The 16777-nt window shown below is 49.7% G+C and overlaps 6 protein-coding genes across 6 annotated transcripts; 5 read left to right on the top strand and 1 right to left on the bottom strand.

The window, feature by feature from the left end:
* Positions 1 to 773: 773 nt before the first annotated feature.
* On the top strand, positions 774 to 2736 carry BO94DRAFT_460975 (Dyp-type peroxidase; the record flags this gene model as incomplete). Its single annotated transcript, XM_025607907.1, has 6 exons — positions 774 to 1082; positions 1161 to 1543; positions 1604 to 1693; positions 1759 to 1980; positions 2048 to 2433; positions 2483 to 2736. The coding sequence occupies 6 exons, from the start codon at positions 774 to 776 to the stop codon at positions 2734 to 2736; spliced, it is 1644 nt and encodes a 547-aa protein (XP_025469796.1).
* A 3090-nt stretch (positions 2737 to 5826) lies between these two features.
* Positions 5827 to 7368, top strand: BO94DRAFT_487512 (arabinan endo-1,5-alpha-L-arabinosidase). Its single transcript, XM_025609041.1, has 3 exons — positions 5827 to 6425; positions 6504 to 6983; positions 7039 to 7368. Exons 1-3 carry the CDS (start codon positions 6165 to 6167, stop codon positions 7258 to 7260), a joined length of 963 nt encoding a protein of 320 aa, XP_025469795.1. The 5' UTR covers positions 5827 to 6164; the 3' UTR covers positions 7261 to 7368.
* Positions 7369 to 7996: 628 nt separating this feature from the next.
* On the bottom strand, positions 7997 to 9446 carry BO94DRAFT_544082 (Zn(II)2Cys6 transcription factor; the record flags this gene model as incomplete). The annotated part of the gene is made up of 3 exons (XM_025613163.1): positions 7997 to 9203; positions 9290 to 9316; positions 9370 to 9446. The coding sequence occupies 3 exons, from the start codon at positions 9444 to 9446 to the stop codon at positions 7997 to 7999; spliced, it is 1311 nt and encodes a 436-aa protein (XP_025469794.1).
* Positions 9447 to 9776: 330 nt separating this feature from the next.
* Positions 9777 to 11372, top strand: BO94DRAFT_615736 (uncharacterized protein; the record flags this gene model as incomplete). Its single annotated transcript, XM_025616770.1, has 2 exons — positions 9777 to 9966; positions 10021 to 11372. 2 exons carry the CDS (start codon positions 9777 to 9779, stop codon positions 11370 to 11372), a joined length of 1542 nt encoding a protein of 513 aa, XP_025469793.1.
* A 297-nt stretch (positions 11373 to 11669) lies between these two features.
* Positions 11670 to 13054, top strand: BO94DRAFT_615735 (putative MFS monocarboxylate transporter; the record flags this gene model as incomplete). The annotated part of the gene is made up of 2 exons (XM_025616769.1): positions 11670 to 11859; positions 11931 to 13054. The coding sequence occupies 2 exons, from the start codon at positions 11670 to 11672 to the stop codon at positions 13052 to 13054; spliced, it is 1314 nt and encodes a 437-aa protein (XP_025469792.1).
* A 1666-nt stretch (positions 13055 to 14720) lies between these two features.
* BO94DRAFT_615733 (uncharacterized protein) lies at positions 14721 to 16677 on the top strand (the record flags this gene model as incomplete). The annotated part of the gene is made up of 5 exons (XM_025616768.1): positions 14721 to 15260; positions 15316 to 15483; positions 15533 to 15618; positions 15672 to 15755; positions 15807 to 16677. Exons 1-5 carry the CDS (start codon positions 14745 to 14747, stop codon positions 16675 to 16677), a joined length of 1725 nt encoding a protein of 574 aa, XP_025469791.1. The 5' UTR covers positions 14721 to 14744.
* Positions 16678 to 16777: the final 100 nt, after the last annotated feature.

Below are 16777 nucleotides of genomic sequence, written 5' to 3'. Positions count from 1 at the left end.
GGGTGTTCGAGTCTCATCCCTTCCTGAATCGGATGGACAATGTAGTGAATCTTTCCCTGTTACGGAGCTACTATTGTGTCTTGGGTGCCCACTGTGGATCAGCAAACCCCATCGATCGTCCTGAGGACGGCTCGATCTGCGCCATGTTGCGGTTGCCTGCCGTGCGGCGGTTCCATGGGAAGAGCCATTGCTTATCAACATATTGAATTGTATATCGTTGCAACGTTCTCATCACCGCGGATATACTCAAAGACATGGCACTGGTTCTCCCTAACTTCGATCCAGCATTAGGGGGTTGCTCACCACCAATCGTACTAGCATCTGCTAGGGGCCTGGACGGGGGATCCACTATCCCCACAGTTCAGCTGAACAAAATGACGCAGTCTGTGCAGATGAATATCCCACTATCTAGGCGATTGGAGATGATCGATTAGCTGCGAAATCACCCATTCTCGTCACCGTGACTGGATGAGACCCTCCATTATCTGGACCAGGTATCCACAAATCACCGCCCGTTCATTACGAAATTTCCGGTGGCGGCGATGGATGACGACGGTTTCCCTCGGAATGGAGGGGCAGTGAGAGGACAAGGAGGCGAGAGTTTATTCTGCCTATCGCGGCATACCTTCCTCCAGCTTGGATACGCATATCCGATGGTCGCAGGCGCAGCTGTCTCTCTGTTGTGGAACTGACATAAAAGGTCTTCTTTCCTCCCCCGGATACGACCCGGCATCTGTTTGCTTCAGTTTTTTTTAGAGCAGCTACACATCACCATGCCTGTCGATAAGGAAAACCGGGTGGTCGACACAGACAACATTCAGGGCAGCATCTGGCCCCGTCTGCCCAAATACTATGAATCCTACCTCTTTTTCAAGATCACAAAGAAAGAAAGGTTCAGGAAATATCTCCGAGTCCTGGTCGACAAGAGGGAAATTACCACTGGCACTGAATGTGAGGACCACTTGAATGCAGTCAAAGAGTTCGAAGAAGCCTGTGCGTATTCTCGACGAGATGTGCCTGAATCCCAGCGAGAGGCCTTTACAGCTGTGAATGTCGCCTTCACCCACATGGGCCTGCTCAAGGTTTGTCTTCCCACCCATCTCTTCTTCCGTATATCAACGTTCAATTGACGCATGTTCTTACCTGTTCTTCTGTCTTAGGTTGAGGACCCCAACATCGGACCGAATTTTGCCAGGATCCTAGATGATGATCCAGACGCTTATTGCAAAGATCGCATCAATGAGGGACTTTTCGAGAAGGGCATGTTCGATGACCTCGTCTATGAAGGTGCTGATAATCCTCCGGCGTTGCATCCCGATTTCAGAGCTCCCCCTGGAAACGAAAAGAAAGACGGGCTTGAACGTTGGGAATGGAGAGTGGATGGTGTGTTCATTGTCGCTGCCCACACTGCTAGAGCTCTGCGCAACAAGATTGCGGATGTGGAGGATTATTTCCATGTCGGTGATGCGAACTCGACCAGTATGAAGATTGCTTTCAGAAAGGATGGTCAGCTTCGTCCGGGTGCGGACCGTGGAAAGGAACAGTATGTTCTCTTACCTTTCCTACTTTTGGTTATGAGTAAATGGTGCTAATTCAAATCTAGCTTCGGATACGAAGATCACATCTCTCAGCCTAAGATCAAGGGCTTGGATGATCCCCCGGCCCAGGGTGAGCCCCATGCCTGTCCTCCAGGGTTTGTCACCTTTCCTTTCTGTTTCTTCAATTGGAATGAACGGGGCAATTACTAACAGAAATCAGATACATCTTCCTCGGACACGAGGGTGATCCCAACAAGAGGAGAGGCCCTGCATGGGCCAAGGAGGGCAGTTTTCTTGTTTTCCGTCAGCTCGACCAAAAGGTTCCAGAGTTCAACACTTTCCTTCAGGAAGCGGCACCATCAATCCCGGGTAGCAATTACAGGGGAGAGGATGGCCCTGAGAAGCTGGGTGCCCATCTGATGGGACGATGGAAGAGCGGTGCGTCTACATGACATTTCATAATACCCACAAGACAAACTAATCAACCATACAGGATGCCCCATCGCGAGTGCCGAACACCCCGAGGCCATCGATCGCGACGTGCCAGAACTGGCCTTCTCCAACAAATTCGACTTCCGACCCAAGAAGAGCATCAAGGGTTGTCCGTTCGCGGCACACATCCGCAAGATGCGTCCCAGAGCCGACAAAAAGCAGGACATCGGGGGCGAAGACGATGCAGACAACGAACCCATCCCCGATCTAGCTCTAGAAGCTAATGCCATTGTTGCCGAGGGACAACACGAGGACGCCAGTGTCATATTGCGTCGTGGAATCACCTTCGGACCCGAACTCACAGACGAAGAAAGGGAGCAGAACAGGACGATCGAGGAGCGTGGTATCTACTTTACTTGCTACCAGAGTTTGATCCGAGATGGATTCAACTTCCTCATGACTCGTGAGTGCTCTTATACCTCCCAGCAGGACGGCGATGCTAATAAACACAGGCTGGGCAAGCAACGCCTCCTTCCCCGAATACAAGACCAAGACTTACCCCGACGGTCCGGGTATGGACCCCTTCATCAACCAGAGACTTCATTCCGCCCATCCCGACGGACACATCAGTTTGTATGATGGAGAGAACCCAGACAGAACTGTCAAGCTTAATCTTGGTGTGAGTCCGTGGGTCAAGCAGAGGGGTGGTGAATACTTCTTCACTCCGTCTATCAAAGCTCTGAGGGAGCAGTTTTCAAGTGATTAAGTCTTTCGGTGTTGTTCTGCTAGTCTGCCAGCACTAAACACAAATAATGACATATTGACAATTTTCGTCCATCTTCAATCTCTAAAGCCTATGTACTCATTTGTATTTCTATGAATGCGAATAGTACACCCCAGGTCCTTAAGTAGTGAAAAGCGTAGCAAAAGCAAACACCATCTACCTGCAAACTAGGCGTTCAGTCTATCTATGCCGATACCTCTGCCCCGGCCCGACCCGTAGCCCATTACTACGATGTTGTGTGACTGTGCTGTGATCTGCAAAAAAAAAAGTAGGTAGATCGCGGATGATCAAACATTCCGATCATGCACACTGGACAACACGGGATAGATAGTCTTGGAAGTCCTCCGTATGTAAGGAGTAATTTGTCTAGAAATACAAAACCAAAATTTTCTACTAGCAGCTGGTCTAGGACAAAAAATAAAGTGGCAGCTGAACAAAAACATACAACAGAAGGGATTCGCTGGTGGTCACCCACCCAACTACTAACCTCCCGGCGTGTGGCTTGAGTACGGCTGAGCGGACGGGAAGCCCTATTTTCCACACCCTGTGGTCGTATGTGCTTATTCCTACTTTGGAATACATCATATGCTTAGGATCTATGATTTATGGTCGGCTGGATATTCTCTCGATCTTGTAGCGGTCGCACTGCGTACATTGACATTCAATTGGTGCGAAGATGTGAGAGATTTACTTTGGAATACGAGTACGGTGTATATATGATTTCAGGGGTCTCATCTCCAAAGGATTTAATCAATCTACGGGCTATCTAGAGAGAATTTTTTGAAGCTATTGCGGTGTTAGATATTGCTGGTGTGGTTGCCGAGATATATATTTGCTATGGCGACCACCAAGGTACCCGGGATGCTACATAACACATGGGCTGGAATTGCGGTGGATTACATGGGTTAAGCACGAGTCACGGTCTGTAGCTAAAGTTGCGCATAGTAGATACACAGTTAACGCTCTGTCATTGAACAACCATCACCAACCAAGAAGATAATCAATTACAGTCCCTAAAAACATCATATCCTAAGCACAACCTTCCCAACAGCCGAGGCAGTATTTTTGTAGAAAGCGGTGAGATTTTACCGCCCCTATGACACGCTAATCCCACAAAGGCAGGTGGATAGACCACACCATCCCTTTCCAGGGATATGCATAAAGGAACACAAATCCGTCGGTAGAATCTCCAACTTGCGTCTCCAACTCCCACGCCAAGGCCAACAAAGATTGCCATGGGGCCGTCTGCCTTCCTTAGAAAGCGGGCACTAGCCTAAACCGAAGCACACAGACAGATAGCATTTTGAATGCGGAAGGTATGCAGTCGATCAGGGTCAGGTGGCATTTCCGAAATTCATGCTGACATCTTATATATTCCCAGGGGTAGAAGGATGGCTGAATCTTTATTCGTGCATTCTTTCCCTCCGTATACTACTATGTAGGCCCCCTTTCCCCGATTATTCAGCCCAGGGTATAAAACCGCAAGTATAATCAGATCCGCTGCGGAGTTTTTCTTTTCCCTTTTGTCCCTAGCAGAGAATTACATAAGTAGATCATAGAGGGTATAAAAAAAGCTTATCGGGGTGTGGAGTGGTTTCTGTGACTGGTGAAACCCTTTCAGTGATCTTGGCACGGCCCGGCCAATCACAAACCTAGATGGTCAAGCCACCGGGAGTGACTGAAAACATCTCGGGTTTTATCAGTGGAGCATCTGACTCAGCTAACCCAATAAGATTGCAGGGTCTGGGTGGCTTGATGGACCTGCTTACTGGAAGACTGCCTATTTAGTGATGTTTCTGCGTAGCGTGCTTCATTCATGACTCGCTGTATTTGATGTTGTTAATGTTATGTGGCATTTTGGTTGATATGTGTGCTCTGCATAGAGTCGTAGACATGGAGAGGTAGTAATGCAGGTGCCTGTTGTTGAATAAACAAGCCCTGGACCGGCAGATCCACTCGGCAATGTCTTGGAGTCTGGGTCATGCAACTTCGTGGGCTAGAACGTGGCACAGACACCTCAACCCTTCCAAGATGTCGGAGTGCGCTTCCTAAATCGGAGGACGGGAAGTCTGAGAGCGCCGCGGGTTTCAGCATGGGACCCTCGCCGAGCAAATTGGGTTAGTAACACCTTTTTCCTACGATACTGCCTCACTAAGCTGGCACTAATTGTAAAGCGCCGACGGATACGAACATACGGGTTTATATTAAATCGGTAGGGCAGATCATTACTACTTTCATCATGTTAGTGAGAGGGGTAGTTGCTGCCTAGTAGGTACCTATCGCTCTAAGTCTTACATCTATTCCTAGGAAGGGAAGTGAGAAAACAGATTGACTGCTGATTCTATGGGAAAAGAGTCGGGTTGAGTGCTTGCAACCTAAGAGTGTCTGTCCAGGATTTATTCGGCACAGTAAGTAGGACTCATGGGAAAAGGAATAGCAATCTGGTGACAACATCTTACTATTTGATAGCCAGCGCCTCAGAACATTTGCCGGCCCCGTACGGAGTAGTCCAATGAGCATAAGTTACTAGAGCACAAGGCTGGAAGAAAATGACTAGGCTGTTACAGAGAGCAGACAGCTCTGGCCACTCCTCGTCATACACATCAAAGGGCATGTCCTTCTGTCCCGCGCCATTTCTCGCTCTGCTATGAGAGTAGGATCATCCCGATATTATATTGCACCCTGCAATACCCCATCAATAACGTTGCATCGGGCGAGATGGTATGATTAGGCACATTCGTAGTTGAACGGAATAGAGTGAAGAGTAAGCCCTAATGCCGGCAGTCCGTAGCTTATGCACCGGACGCGGAAGAATCGGGGGCCGGGATTCTTCCTCGGACTGCCGGTTATCCTCGGAATTATGTTCTGACGGGGCTTTCCACGAATGATTGGATATTATTTTACCCAGGATAATATAAGCGTGCATATGACTACACTACGGCTTAATGTATTCGAGATTAGCCCCGAGTGTGTCAGTGGACCCCCCTCTAAGTCATGAATCTTTTCCCACCAGCGCATAAGAGTGGATGCTCAGACCTTGATGGCGTCCATTCCTTCATAATCTGACCATGTGTGAAATTAAGCATGACTGCTCTGGAAAAACCTCGGCCTTCCATCCCAATCTCGCCTAGATGCGCTATCCAGTTGCTTCTCATCCACCATGTGCAATCTCAAGCCCTTCAGGAAGGGATCCGCTGCTTGGGACAACTCCACCGGTTTATTTCCCAAGATGTTTGGATGAAACCGCTTGATTCATGACAATGAGAGCTAGATGAGTTCGCGGTGTTCGGGAGAACATCCCCTTGTTCCTGCCTGCTCCCGGTTTCACACCGGGTAGATCCAAACTCTATTTAACCCAGCCCTGCCCTCATCGACTTTGGTGCTCGCATCATCTTCAACCATCAGCAATCATGCGTTTCGCCCTTGCAGCCCTCGCAGCTCTTCCCGGATTGGCTCTTGCCTACTCCAACCCCGAGTCCTGCTCGGGAGTATGTATCGTCAGCGACCCCGGTCTCATGCGCCGTGTGTCGGATGGCAAGTACTTCCGTTTTTCCACCGGTGGTGAGATCACCTTTGCTACCTCGGACTCTCTCTTCGGTCCCTGGACGGGCGTTGGATCTGTTCTCCCCGATGGATCCAGCATCGACTTGTCTGGTAACACCGACCTGTGGGTGAGTTACAATCCAATCCCATGATCATCATCCAACCCTACCATTCACCACCCACTAACAACCCTAACCCGAACCCAGGCCCCTGATCTCCACTACATCGAAGGCACCTACTACTGCTTCTACGCGGTCTCGACCTTCGGCTCCCAATCCTCCGCCATCGGTCTCGCCACCTCCGCCACCATGGAGCTCGACTCCTGGACGGACCATGGCTCGATCGGCGTCAAGTCCAGCAGCGGCAAGCTCTACAACGCCATCGACCCCAACCTCATCAAGGCCGACGGAACCTTTTACATGAACTTCGGCTCCTTCTACGATGACATCTACCAAGTTGAGATGAACTCGGCCGGCACCAAGTCCGCCGGCAGCGCCGCCTACAACCTCGCTTTCAACGCCACTAGCACTCACTCCGAGGAGGGTTCTTACATGTACCAGTACGGCGACTACTACTACCTATTCTTCTCTTCGGGTGCTTGCTGTGGTTACGATACCGATCGCCCGGCTGCTGGCGAGGAGTACAAGATTATGGTTTGCCGCAGTACCAAGGCCACTGGTAACTTTGTAAGTACCCAACACCGTTTATTTCATTGCACCGCTAACCAAGATGAATGAATAGGTTGACAAGGACGGCGTCGCTTGCACGGAGAGCGGTGGTTCTCCTGTCCTTGAGAGTCACGGTACCGTCTACGGACCCGGTGGTCAGGGTGTCTACGATGACCCGGAATACGGAACCATCCTCTACTACCACTACATCAACACGGAGATCGGCTATGCTGATTCCGATAAGCAGTTCGGCTGGAACGTTATCAGCTGGTCTGATGGCTGGCCTTCTATCTAAGGATTAGACTGGCTATTGTACATAGTGTTTAGGGTTGTCTGAGATGGGCGATTCTGTATATACTTTTGTTGAACAGGATGTTATAATAGTGTTGCATGTGTATTAAGGCTTTACTTACTGTCTTGCGAACTAGTAGACCGTCCATCTAAAACCAACGAATCCACCATTTCTATCGAACCTGCCATCGTTGTTTTTTCTCCGCACACACCCTAAGTACCTCATCTCATTGGAATGCATCAAACCCGGACTGGAATCAATTGCATCCAAAAAGATCATGTTATCCTTGAGCCTCGCCTGACCGAGTCATTCTCCCTGTGGCATGCGATTACCTAATGTTCAAAGTCAAACATTCGGAGACCACAGTGGTTACTTTTGGCTCCAAATAGCGGAAGTTACCTTCTGATGTTTCCATAATAAGAATGATGCCATTTAGACACTGCATAGAAGCATTACTGACCCAAAGGTTGTACGTAAGGATAACCGATCATCGAATAACGAAATGGCTTATTTCCTCTCACACCAAAGCCACCATTGTCGTATAAACAGGCGCATTCACCACAAACGGCGACCGAACAAACTTCATAACAATATACTCCTTCGAATCCTGCAGATCCGCAGACACTTTACGAATCCGGGAATTTTCGGGCACATATCTACTACCTTCAGAATAGCCCTCCACACCCGCTTCTTCGATTTCCACGATCCGTTGAGCACAAAGACCCGTATACCGATCCGGTCAAACACCATGGTAAAAGGGCGACTCGAGCATGAGCCGAACAGCCTTTCGTCGAATATCCGGGTGACGACATCGAGACGCCACCAGGAACATTGGCGGAGTGAGCCCAAGGTCGAAGCTGAACATGAGACTGTATTCCTTGGTCGCGTGCTGCCAGTCGATGGCGATTTGCTCGGCGAGATCGACAATGGCTTGGAATTGGTCAAGGTATTTATCGAACGCGGTCTCAATTTCGGTGTAATAGGTGCCCGTGATCACGATAGAAACGTGGTAGTATAGTTCTAGTAGTCTGCGGCTACATCCTTGGAGGTGCGTGGTTTGGGAGAATAGGTTTGAGGCGTCTAACGAGTTTTTCCACTGGCGTAGGATAGTTATCGGATCCCGTGCGGGTTCTTGATGATATGTGACTTGGTTGTTTTCCAGGACGGAGAACATGTAACTCATTGAACGATCGAAATCCCTTCGCGCCGCATCAAACGAGGAATAACATGTTGGGATTGTAGGTGGTAAACCGTAGGTAACCCCATAACGCCCCCACCTATGTCGAGAATCCATACACAGAGAAAACTGGACCCGAAGACGTTGAATAATAGGAGTGATTTTCTCATTCATAAACTCCAGAGTCGGACGGGAGTACTCCTTAAGTTTGGTGTAGTTATCCGTGCGAGACCGCCACCAATCAATGAGCTTGAGGCCCGCAGTCATATGCACCAAGCAAGCAGCATCGCCGCTGCGGAATTGCTCGAAGCAGAGAAAGAGAATACAAAGGATCATGGTGATATCAGGACGGGAGGACATAACAATGGACTCGCTCCGGAGGGACTGAATGGCGTGGTTATAATGTCTCAAGGCTAGCATTTGAGCTGAAAGACTGCGATCCTGGGGAGTTTGACGAAGCCAGGTGAGCTGGTTGTTGACTGGTTCTAGGCTCTCATGCAGAGAGGCTAGGGCGGTGATGCCATGTCGGACTGCAGGCTCAATATGTGCTATTTGAAGAATGACAGGGACCCATTCATTGGCGTCTTGTTCCCCGAAGATCCGATGGGCTGTTCGGCTGCGAAAATATGAAAAGGCCCGTCGTTCTTCATCGGCTAGGTGGTTGGTGATGGCGATGGTGGGTCGGGATATGATGGGATAGCCTTCGCAGATGCGTTTGGTGGAGAGGCAGCGTAGGCATGATGGCTTCTGCTCATCGCATTTGACGCGACTTGGATGTGTAGTTAGTACCTCGGAGCCTGTTTCCGAAGTATGGGTGGGATGGGGATGGATCAAGGGAAGTGTGTTAGTGCGCACCGGAATCTACAAGCACGTGGGAAAGAGCTGGGTAAGTAAAGTAGAGGAGTTTGAGAAACAAATCACCGAGACTTGCTCACTTGCAGGTTAAGCAGCCTGTTCGGGTCTTGGGCTTTGAGCGCCGTGAGACCGTGGTCATCGGATTGGCGGAATCCATGGTAGTATTAGGCACGGGTCTTAGACCAATAGAAAATCAACGAACCCCAAGGGGCCAAAATGGGAGGCGGGAAGGGTCAAGAAGAGGATATATAGGGCTTAGCAAGGAGGGAATGATGGGAGGAGAATGACGAATGGATGATCGTCGATGTCACCTGAAGGGCGTGAATGACTAACTCGGCCCCATCACCCGGTATGGTTGATTACAATATGTAATTTTCAGTCGGGACCCTTGGCCGGTGGGATTGCTTCGATTGATCCCCCTGACCCTTGGCTATATAGCTTCCTCCTATTTAACATTGAGTTTCACATCTTGCACATGTATCTCACCATGAAACAACTGTCCCTTCCCACTTTGGGCCGAAGATTCTTCAAAAAATCATCGAATATCAACATATCAATTAGATTGGATGACACAGTTCTCAAGCCCTACTATGCCCCTGGAGACCGTATCCAGGGCGTTGTCACCGTCACAGTTGACAAAGCAGTTCAGTTCAGCCATGTCAATCTGATCTTTGAAGGTCACATTCATCTCATGACAATATAGATGGTAACACAGCTAATTCTGGCTATAGGCTCGACGCAGGTGACACTCTTACAGCCAAAAACCGTCCTTCGGCATTGCGAGGCCTCCCATAAGTTTCTTCAACTATACCACCCAATCAAGGAAGATTGTATTACCCCCGGACTCTTCCAGCCAGGGGTGGTCTACACCTTTCCATACATCTTTATTGTCCCCGATCGCTTGTTGTCTGGCTCGTGCACTCATCCAACGAACGAGCACCATATCCATCAGACACACACCCAGCTACCACCGACGCTGCGGGTGACCAACGTTTCGCAGGCAGTGTGCCAGGTTCTATATGCCATAAAGTTTACAGTCGCGAGGCAATCTTCAAAGGATGGACCTCTCCACAAACGCGAGACACTGGGATCCGAGACAAGGCATGTGACGGTTATACCTACCGCTGCTCGAGAGGCAACATCTTCGATTGAGGATATATTCAATTACGCCAATTCCAGCCATCCGTCTCAACTCTTTGTGCGACAGAGGAACGTGGAATGGCCATTGAAACAGCAGGGATTTCCAAAGGGATCCCCGAGCTCAACATCACGATCAGCTACCGCCACCGAAATACAATTGTCTGCCTCTGAAAACCACCATGCCACCCCATACTTAACAACAATCACCGTCTACCTACGCTTCGACCCCGGAACCAAGACACAGGAACCTCCCCGCATCCGCAAAATATCTCCCACTCTGCGTACGACTACCAACTATAGTACCATGCCTCATAGAGCAAATCCTCCGCTCACCAAGACCGATCAGCAGCAGCTATCCTATGGAGGCTCACATGTTGAGACTACTCCACTCACTTCTTTGAGAGGCACCACGCATATCCAATGGACGCGATACCGCACAATTGCTACTGCTGGTGACCGACCCAAATATTTAATCAGTGGGAATCAGAATGAGGAAGAGAACACGCCAATTGTAGCTGACGAGCCACAATGCGACCATTATTACACCGCTGCTATCGAAGTGCCCATTTCGCTTCCCAAGAAACAAGATGGAAAGGGTGGACTCCTTTTACCAACTTTTCACTCGTGTTATGTTTCTCGAGTCTACGTACTTGAGCTCTGCGTTTCCTATTGTTCTTCAAGTAGAACGAGGATACCTCAAAGTACGGTGGTAGAGGTCCCTGTCCAAGTGGCTCGAAGGACATCAAATGCGGGGGGATCTATGGAAATGCTTTGCGAAAAACAGGGAAAGACAATGAGCAGCCTATCAGTTAACAATTGTTATGCCAGGTGCGGCCTTGTGTCAACCATAAAGGGTACAGAGCAGATGGATTTGCCATTGCTTCCAGGGGGAAGAGAGCCACCTGAATTGCCTAGATATGGTGATGCTGTGTTTGGGGGTTAGATTTGCTTTGGCGAGCACGTAAAAAAGAATGAACAATAGAATGAACCAAATATATCTTACCGAAAAATACGTACTCCTGTTTCAGACCGAAGGCGTGCAAAAAACCACCGAGGGCCCCACTGCAATTACTCTCATTGGTTTCCGTGCTCTGAACGCGAGCCGGCCAATCGGGGGGCTTTCCGTCATGATAACCTGGAGCAGGCCCTATCAAGTACTTAGCAGTCTCTTTCTTCGCAGTCTCTTTCTTCGCATCATTGTCGATTGTTCGGACGCTTCTGATTTTAACACCTGCACAGCATGCATCGATCTGTCGAACATCCCCACTCGACCCCTGATGCAGAATCGGGCTCTGAGGTGAGCGATCGTTCGCCCGAGAGTCCAACAACTGGAGTCAGTCTGGCTTTCCCTGAAGGAGGCCGACAGGCGTGGACATGTCTGCTCGGCTCCTTTCTCTTAATGTCCCCATCCTTTGGATTTCAAGCTGCCGGTAGACATCACTTCAGCTCATATCACGAGAAAATAATGCATTCCACCCGCTGACTGTTTCCTGTCTCTCAGTTGGCACCGTCCAAGACTATATCAACACACACCAACTCGCCGGGTATAGTGTTCTGGATGTGGGCTGGATCACTGCCATCCTAGTATTCCTGACGCTATTCCTCGGAGTCCAAGTTGGACCTCTATTCGATCGATATGGGCCTCGAATCCTGCTGGTCTGTGGTACGGCAGCCAGCTTTACCTCCTATATGCTGCTCGCTCAATGCACAAAGTACTGGCATTTCATACTATGTCTATCCATTCTCGGAGGATTTTCTTCAGCAGTGATTACAACCGTATCCATCGCTGTCCTAAGCCATTGGTTTCATCGCCGACGCGCGTTGGCCTCGGGCCTCTGCATGGCAGGCTCGTCCGCCGGAGGAGCGATCATTCCACTCCTCCTCCGGACGCTATTCCCACGACATGGATGGACGATCTCAATCCGTGTGATTGCATTCATAGCGCTGGGATGCTACATTCTAGGAGTCATTCTGGTTCGCGGCCGGCTGCCTACGACCGGTAGCGCCAGCAAAGTGACGATCGACTTCCGCGCATTCCAATCCCTGCGTCTCTGCTTTTTAACCGTGGCCGTGTTCTCCTTCGAGTTTATCATCTTCGGCTGCGCCGCACTATTGCCAACCTTTGTGCGCTTTGCTGGGATGTCGACCAACGTGCAATCCTTCTCCTTGACCATCTTGAATAGCATGAGCTTTCTCGGGAGGGTTCTTCCTGGGTTTGCGGCCGATCAAATCGGCCGTTTCAATGTGCTTCTGTGCCTGGTGGTCGTTACTCTGATCGTCATGGCGGCTGTGTGGCTGCCGTTCGGATCTCGCGATGAGATTACGCTCTATGTTGTTGTTGCTATCTTTGGGTTTGGCTCGGGTGGGTGGCTTTCGCTGGCGCCTGTGTGTGCTGGCCAACTGTGCCGCACTGAGGAGTATGGGAGATACTACGGCACCATTTATTTTGTTGCTGCGTTTGGGGTCTTGTTGACGGTCCCTGTTGGGGGTGATCTTCTTCAGTCGACGACTCCTCAAATCCTCATTGGGTTCTACGCGGCTGTGTTGCTGATTGGGTCTATTTCTCTGGCGTTGTCAAGATGGGCTTTGTTGGATTGGAAGTGGAAGTGGAAGGTGAAGGTGTAGGTGTTTTCAATTGCTGGCGTATTTATACTCCGAATGTTTTATTCCCGTTGCGTGTTATTTTGGTTTTATACGAAAGCTGCATCATGGATAGACCGATGTTTTGTCCGTCTTTATACCGTTCGCGAAGTACTCAACTAACGAGAACAGCACCCCAGCTGAAAGTTCATGCCTGGCTCAGAAATTTGAGAAGGACAATCATCAAGGTAACCGGCAGTAACTGAAATTTCGACCAACAGATGGCCTCTGACACCATGGGACAAGAGGAAGACCAGCAACATGATCGATACCCTCTGGGACATCGATAACGCTGCGTAAAACCAATCAGGATCATAGATTGGTTCTTCCGCGGCCCGCCGGTGCGAAGCGCCATCTGATTGGCCGACTCGCGCTTGACACCCGACAGCCAATGGGAAAGAGGACGGGGATGATGATATTTCTTATCAAGGGCTGCTTGACTTGTCTGGCTATACTATGGTGGAATATATTCAGACATCAGCCAGCCAGGCACGCAGTTGGCTACGGCAAAGGTTTCCCACAATTAAGTACCGACGATGGTTGCAACCCACGGACCAAGCCAGGGTCTCCAAACCATCGCCACACGACTCCACCCGATCTAAGCAGCACCCTCAGCTGATATAGAACTACTACAGCCGATCAGATAAGACACTTTGGATGAGTGGTTGATTTTCCCTACTTTAACTACGGAGTACTTAATGCAAAGTGTTCGTGGATCATCGCTCTTCTTGCCTATCACACTCTGTTCCGCAAGCAGATCATTACATCATCAGCCTCTTGCACGCCCGATCCATGATTGAATTTAGCTAGTGGGGCGATGAACCAGGGGTGTTGTTGAACAGCAATCTATGAACGAAATGGTTGTGGTCTGCCTGTCCATGACTCAGCAAGCTCTCCAAGGATTGAACTATGGTTCAGGATTTGTCAGTTGGAGATCTTGACATTGATGGGCAGAAAGCAAAAGGATTGGTCGGGAGCATCACCCGAGCCGGATCTACAAATTGGGTTGAAATGTCCTTCAATCCCTACTGTAGGGGGCAGTTGGTCGGGAAATTTGGATCGATTGACTTTGACTATCTACCGAGTCTTTGGCGTTATGGACACTAGTGGGTGAGTGCTTGTAGATCAGCCCCACCAATGCAGTTGGCATTTGATGCTTACTCGTGCGTGTAGCTTAATCCCCACACGACGGCTTTCAATTTTAAGCATGCTTCTAGGCCCCATTCCATGCAGGATGTATCCGGGGACCTGGGACAGTCCCACCGACAGGACTACTAGATTGACTGTTCCCCTGCTATGCCCCGCTCCGGGTTAACTTAATAGATGCTACTAGTAAAGACCGAAGAAGACAATGCTGCCTGACATTCACATCCCACGTTAAATATAGCATGATAGGCAGGGGTAGTAATAGACCATCGCAGCACAACTTAAGCTGCTCATGGCCAATTCGGAAAATTTACCTGTGTTCCTGGGAATTAATCTGGACCGTGGAAGCAGTTTGCCACTCCGTGGGCCAATCCTCCATCAGATTGCCTCCTGCGTCGATCCATGCCTACCTGCCAAAATGTCGATCCTGGACCTGTCTATTCAAATATGACCCAGTCCCTCGGGATTCATATCCCCTCGCTTTCCACACCTACCCTCGTCACTCCTTATCTTCTTCTTCCCAGCAATCATGGCGGCCATGGCAGCCGTGCCAGGCCTCACGATATACAACCTCCCTACCTCGCCTCCCAACTGGGATCGCGTGGGGGTGTTTTACATCTCACTTTGCGCCACATGGACCGCTCTTTTACTTGCCGGCATGGCATTCTGCTGGTTTAACCGACGCATACCCATGCTCAGGGTCCGCGGCCTGCCGCTGTCATTCACTGCCATCGCGCTTCTCCATGTCTACTGGATCCTCGGCCAGATATCATATCCGATTGGTGCGACGATGCCGATAATCCTTGCCTACGATGTTCAATACTTCGGCATGGGAATCTACTTTCCTTTGGGCATTGCCCTGTTCCAAGCCTCCAACCTTCGTTTCCTTCATGTCGCCAAGATGCAGAGACAGCAGTTTGTGCATCCGGAACCCCGAACCGATCGACGCTGTAATGGCTCCGATAGTTCATGGCTGTGCCGTCTCAGAAATCTCTATTATATGAAGAGGGCGTTTCTTTTTATCGGAATTGGAATGGTCTTGCAGGTGTGTAGCCTTCATTCCTATTTAAGCGTTGTATCTGGAGGCTGACCCCTATTAGTTCATTCTCTCCGTCTGCATGTGGCTTGCTTGCGCAAAGTATCATCCAACATACGGTATTCCTGGGACGGAACTCCATGGCTCGACCATCCCAGAGCAGGTCTTGTATCTAGGTCGAGGATGGGAATGGTGGCCGACAGTGTTGTGGCAAGCCATCTGGACATGGATTGTAAGTTATGCTTTATCATCATGCGGTGCATCTGCTCATATACAGTTAGGCAGCACCGATGCTTATTTGGAAAGCCTGGGGAATCCGTGATACGATGGGATGGCGCACTCAAACCATCGCCTGCTGCATCTCGAGGTATGTTGTCTTTTCTGGTAGTCAAGGACCACGTAATTGACATAATTCTGCAGTCTTCATGCCACCCCGATGTTCCTAATCGCATCATACGTCCCCGCATTTGCAAAAGTAAATGCATATTTCACACCGAGTCAATGGTAAGACCACCCCCTAAGATCTTCAAACCACCACCTGCTGATCCATATCAGGATCCACGTCTCAATCATGATGTTCGAAATCTTCACCGTATTCGTCCCCATCTTCGAAGTCATCAAGCTCTGGATCCTAAGCAAAAAGACAACCCAATCAATAACCAACTACACCTCTCCATCCCCCTCATCCATCCAATTCCAAACCCCTCCTTCACCAGACACCAAACCCCCCCCCCCCCCATCATCATCATCCCTCGCCGAAAAAGGCCAAATAATTGAAATCCTCCATGACTCCACCACCAGCAACCGCCTCCACACAATGGACGGCCTCGAACAAACCCTCCAAACAAACTCCACCCACCTCCAAGAATTCGCCGCATTGAGCGAATTCTCCGGCGAAAATATCGCCTTCCTCCGCGAAGTCGCAAAATGGAAATCCAGCTGGCCCGAGACCCTCAACCCCAACGATGAGCAGCAAATGATCGGTGCATTCAACCAGGCATTACGGATCTACGCGGCCTTTATCAGCGCCCACGATGCCGAGTTCCCCTTGAACATCTCCTCGCAGAGTCTCAAGCAGATGGAGGCGATTTTTGAAAAGCCGGCGCGGATTCTGTTTGGCGAGAAAGTCGTGAATCCTACGGCGCCTTTTGATCACCCGTTTGCGTCTTCGTCCAACGGTGCCCTTGATATCCGGGCTAATTACACGGGGAAGATCCCTGAGGGCTTCGATATGGGTATTTTGGATCCGATTCAGGATCACGTCAAGATATTGGTTTTAACCAATACGTGGCCGAAGTTTGTTGAGTCGATGCGTCGTCGTTCGATCGATTCACAGGATACGGGTGCGTATTCGTGGACTGGGTCGGAGAGGAGTTTTAGGAGTTGGATTTCGGAGAAGAGGGTGAAGCTTCGATCTCTCCTTTAATACATTCCATTTAGTACAGGTCCAAAAGAAAATACTTTTGAAAGAAAGACATACCATAATAAATAATGAATCAACGCGTACCTCAACGAACAACCTAGAC

The sequence above is a fragment of the Aspergillus sclerotioniger genome (genome assembly GCF_003184525.1).
Source record: "Aspergillus sclerotioniger CBS 115572 chromosome Unknown BO94scaffold_7, whole genome shotgun sequence".
Lineage (NCBI taxonomy): Eukaryota > Fungi > Ascomycota > Eurotiomycetes > Eurotiales > Aspergillaceae > Aspergillus > Aspergillus sclerotioniger.
The sequence above is the reverse complement of the archived record's forward strand: the minus strand, read 5'-3'. Positions and strand labels throughout refer to the sequence as shown.

What these genes read in the sequence shown, in the direction of transcription:
- BO94DRAFT_487512 (XM_025609041.1), top strand. Translation starts at nt 6,165, where the DNA reads ATGCGTTTCGCCCTTGCAGCCCTCGCAGCTCTTCCCGGATTGGCTCTT. An exon ending in CTGGTAACACCGACCTGTGG is followed by an intron (nt 6,426 to 6,503) that starts GTGAGTTACAAT and finishes ACCCGAACCCAG; the next exon opens with GCCCCTGATCTCCACTACAT. An exon ending in CCAAGGCCACTGGTAACTTT is followed by an intron (nt 6,984 to 7,038) that starts GTAAGTACCCAA and finishes ATGAATGAATAG; the next exon opens with GTTGACAAGGACGGCGTCGC.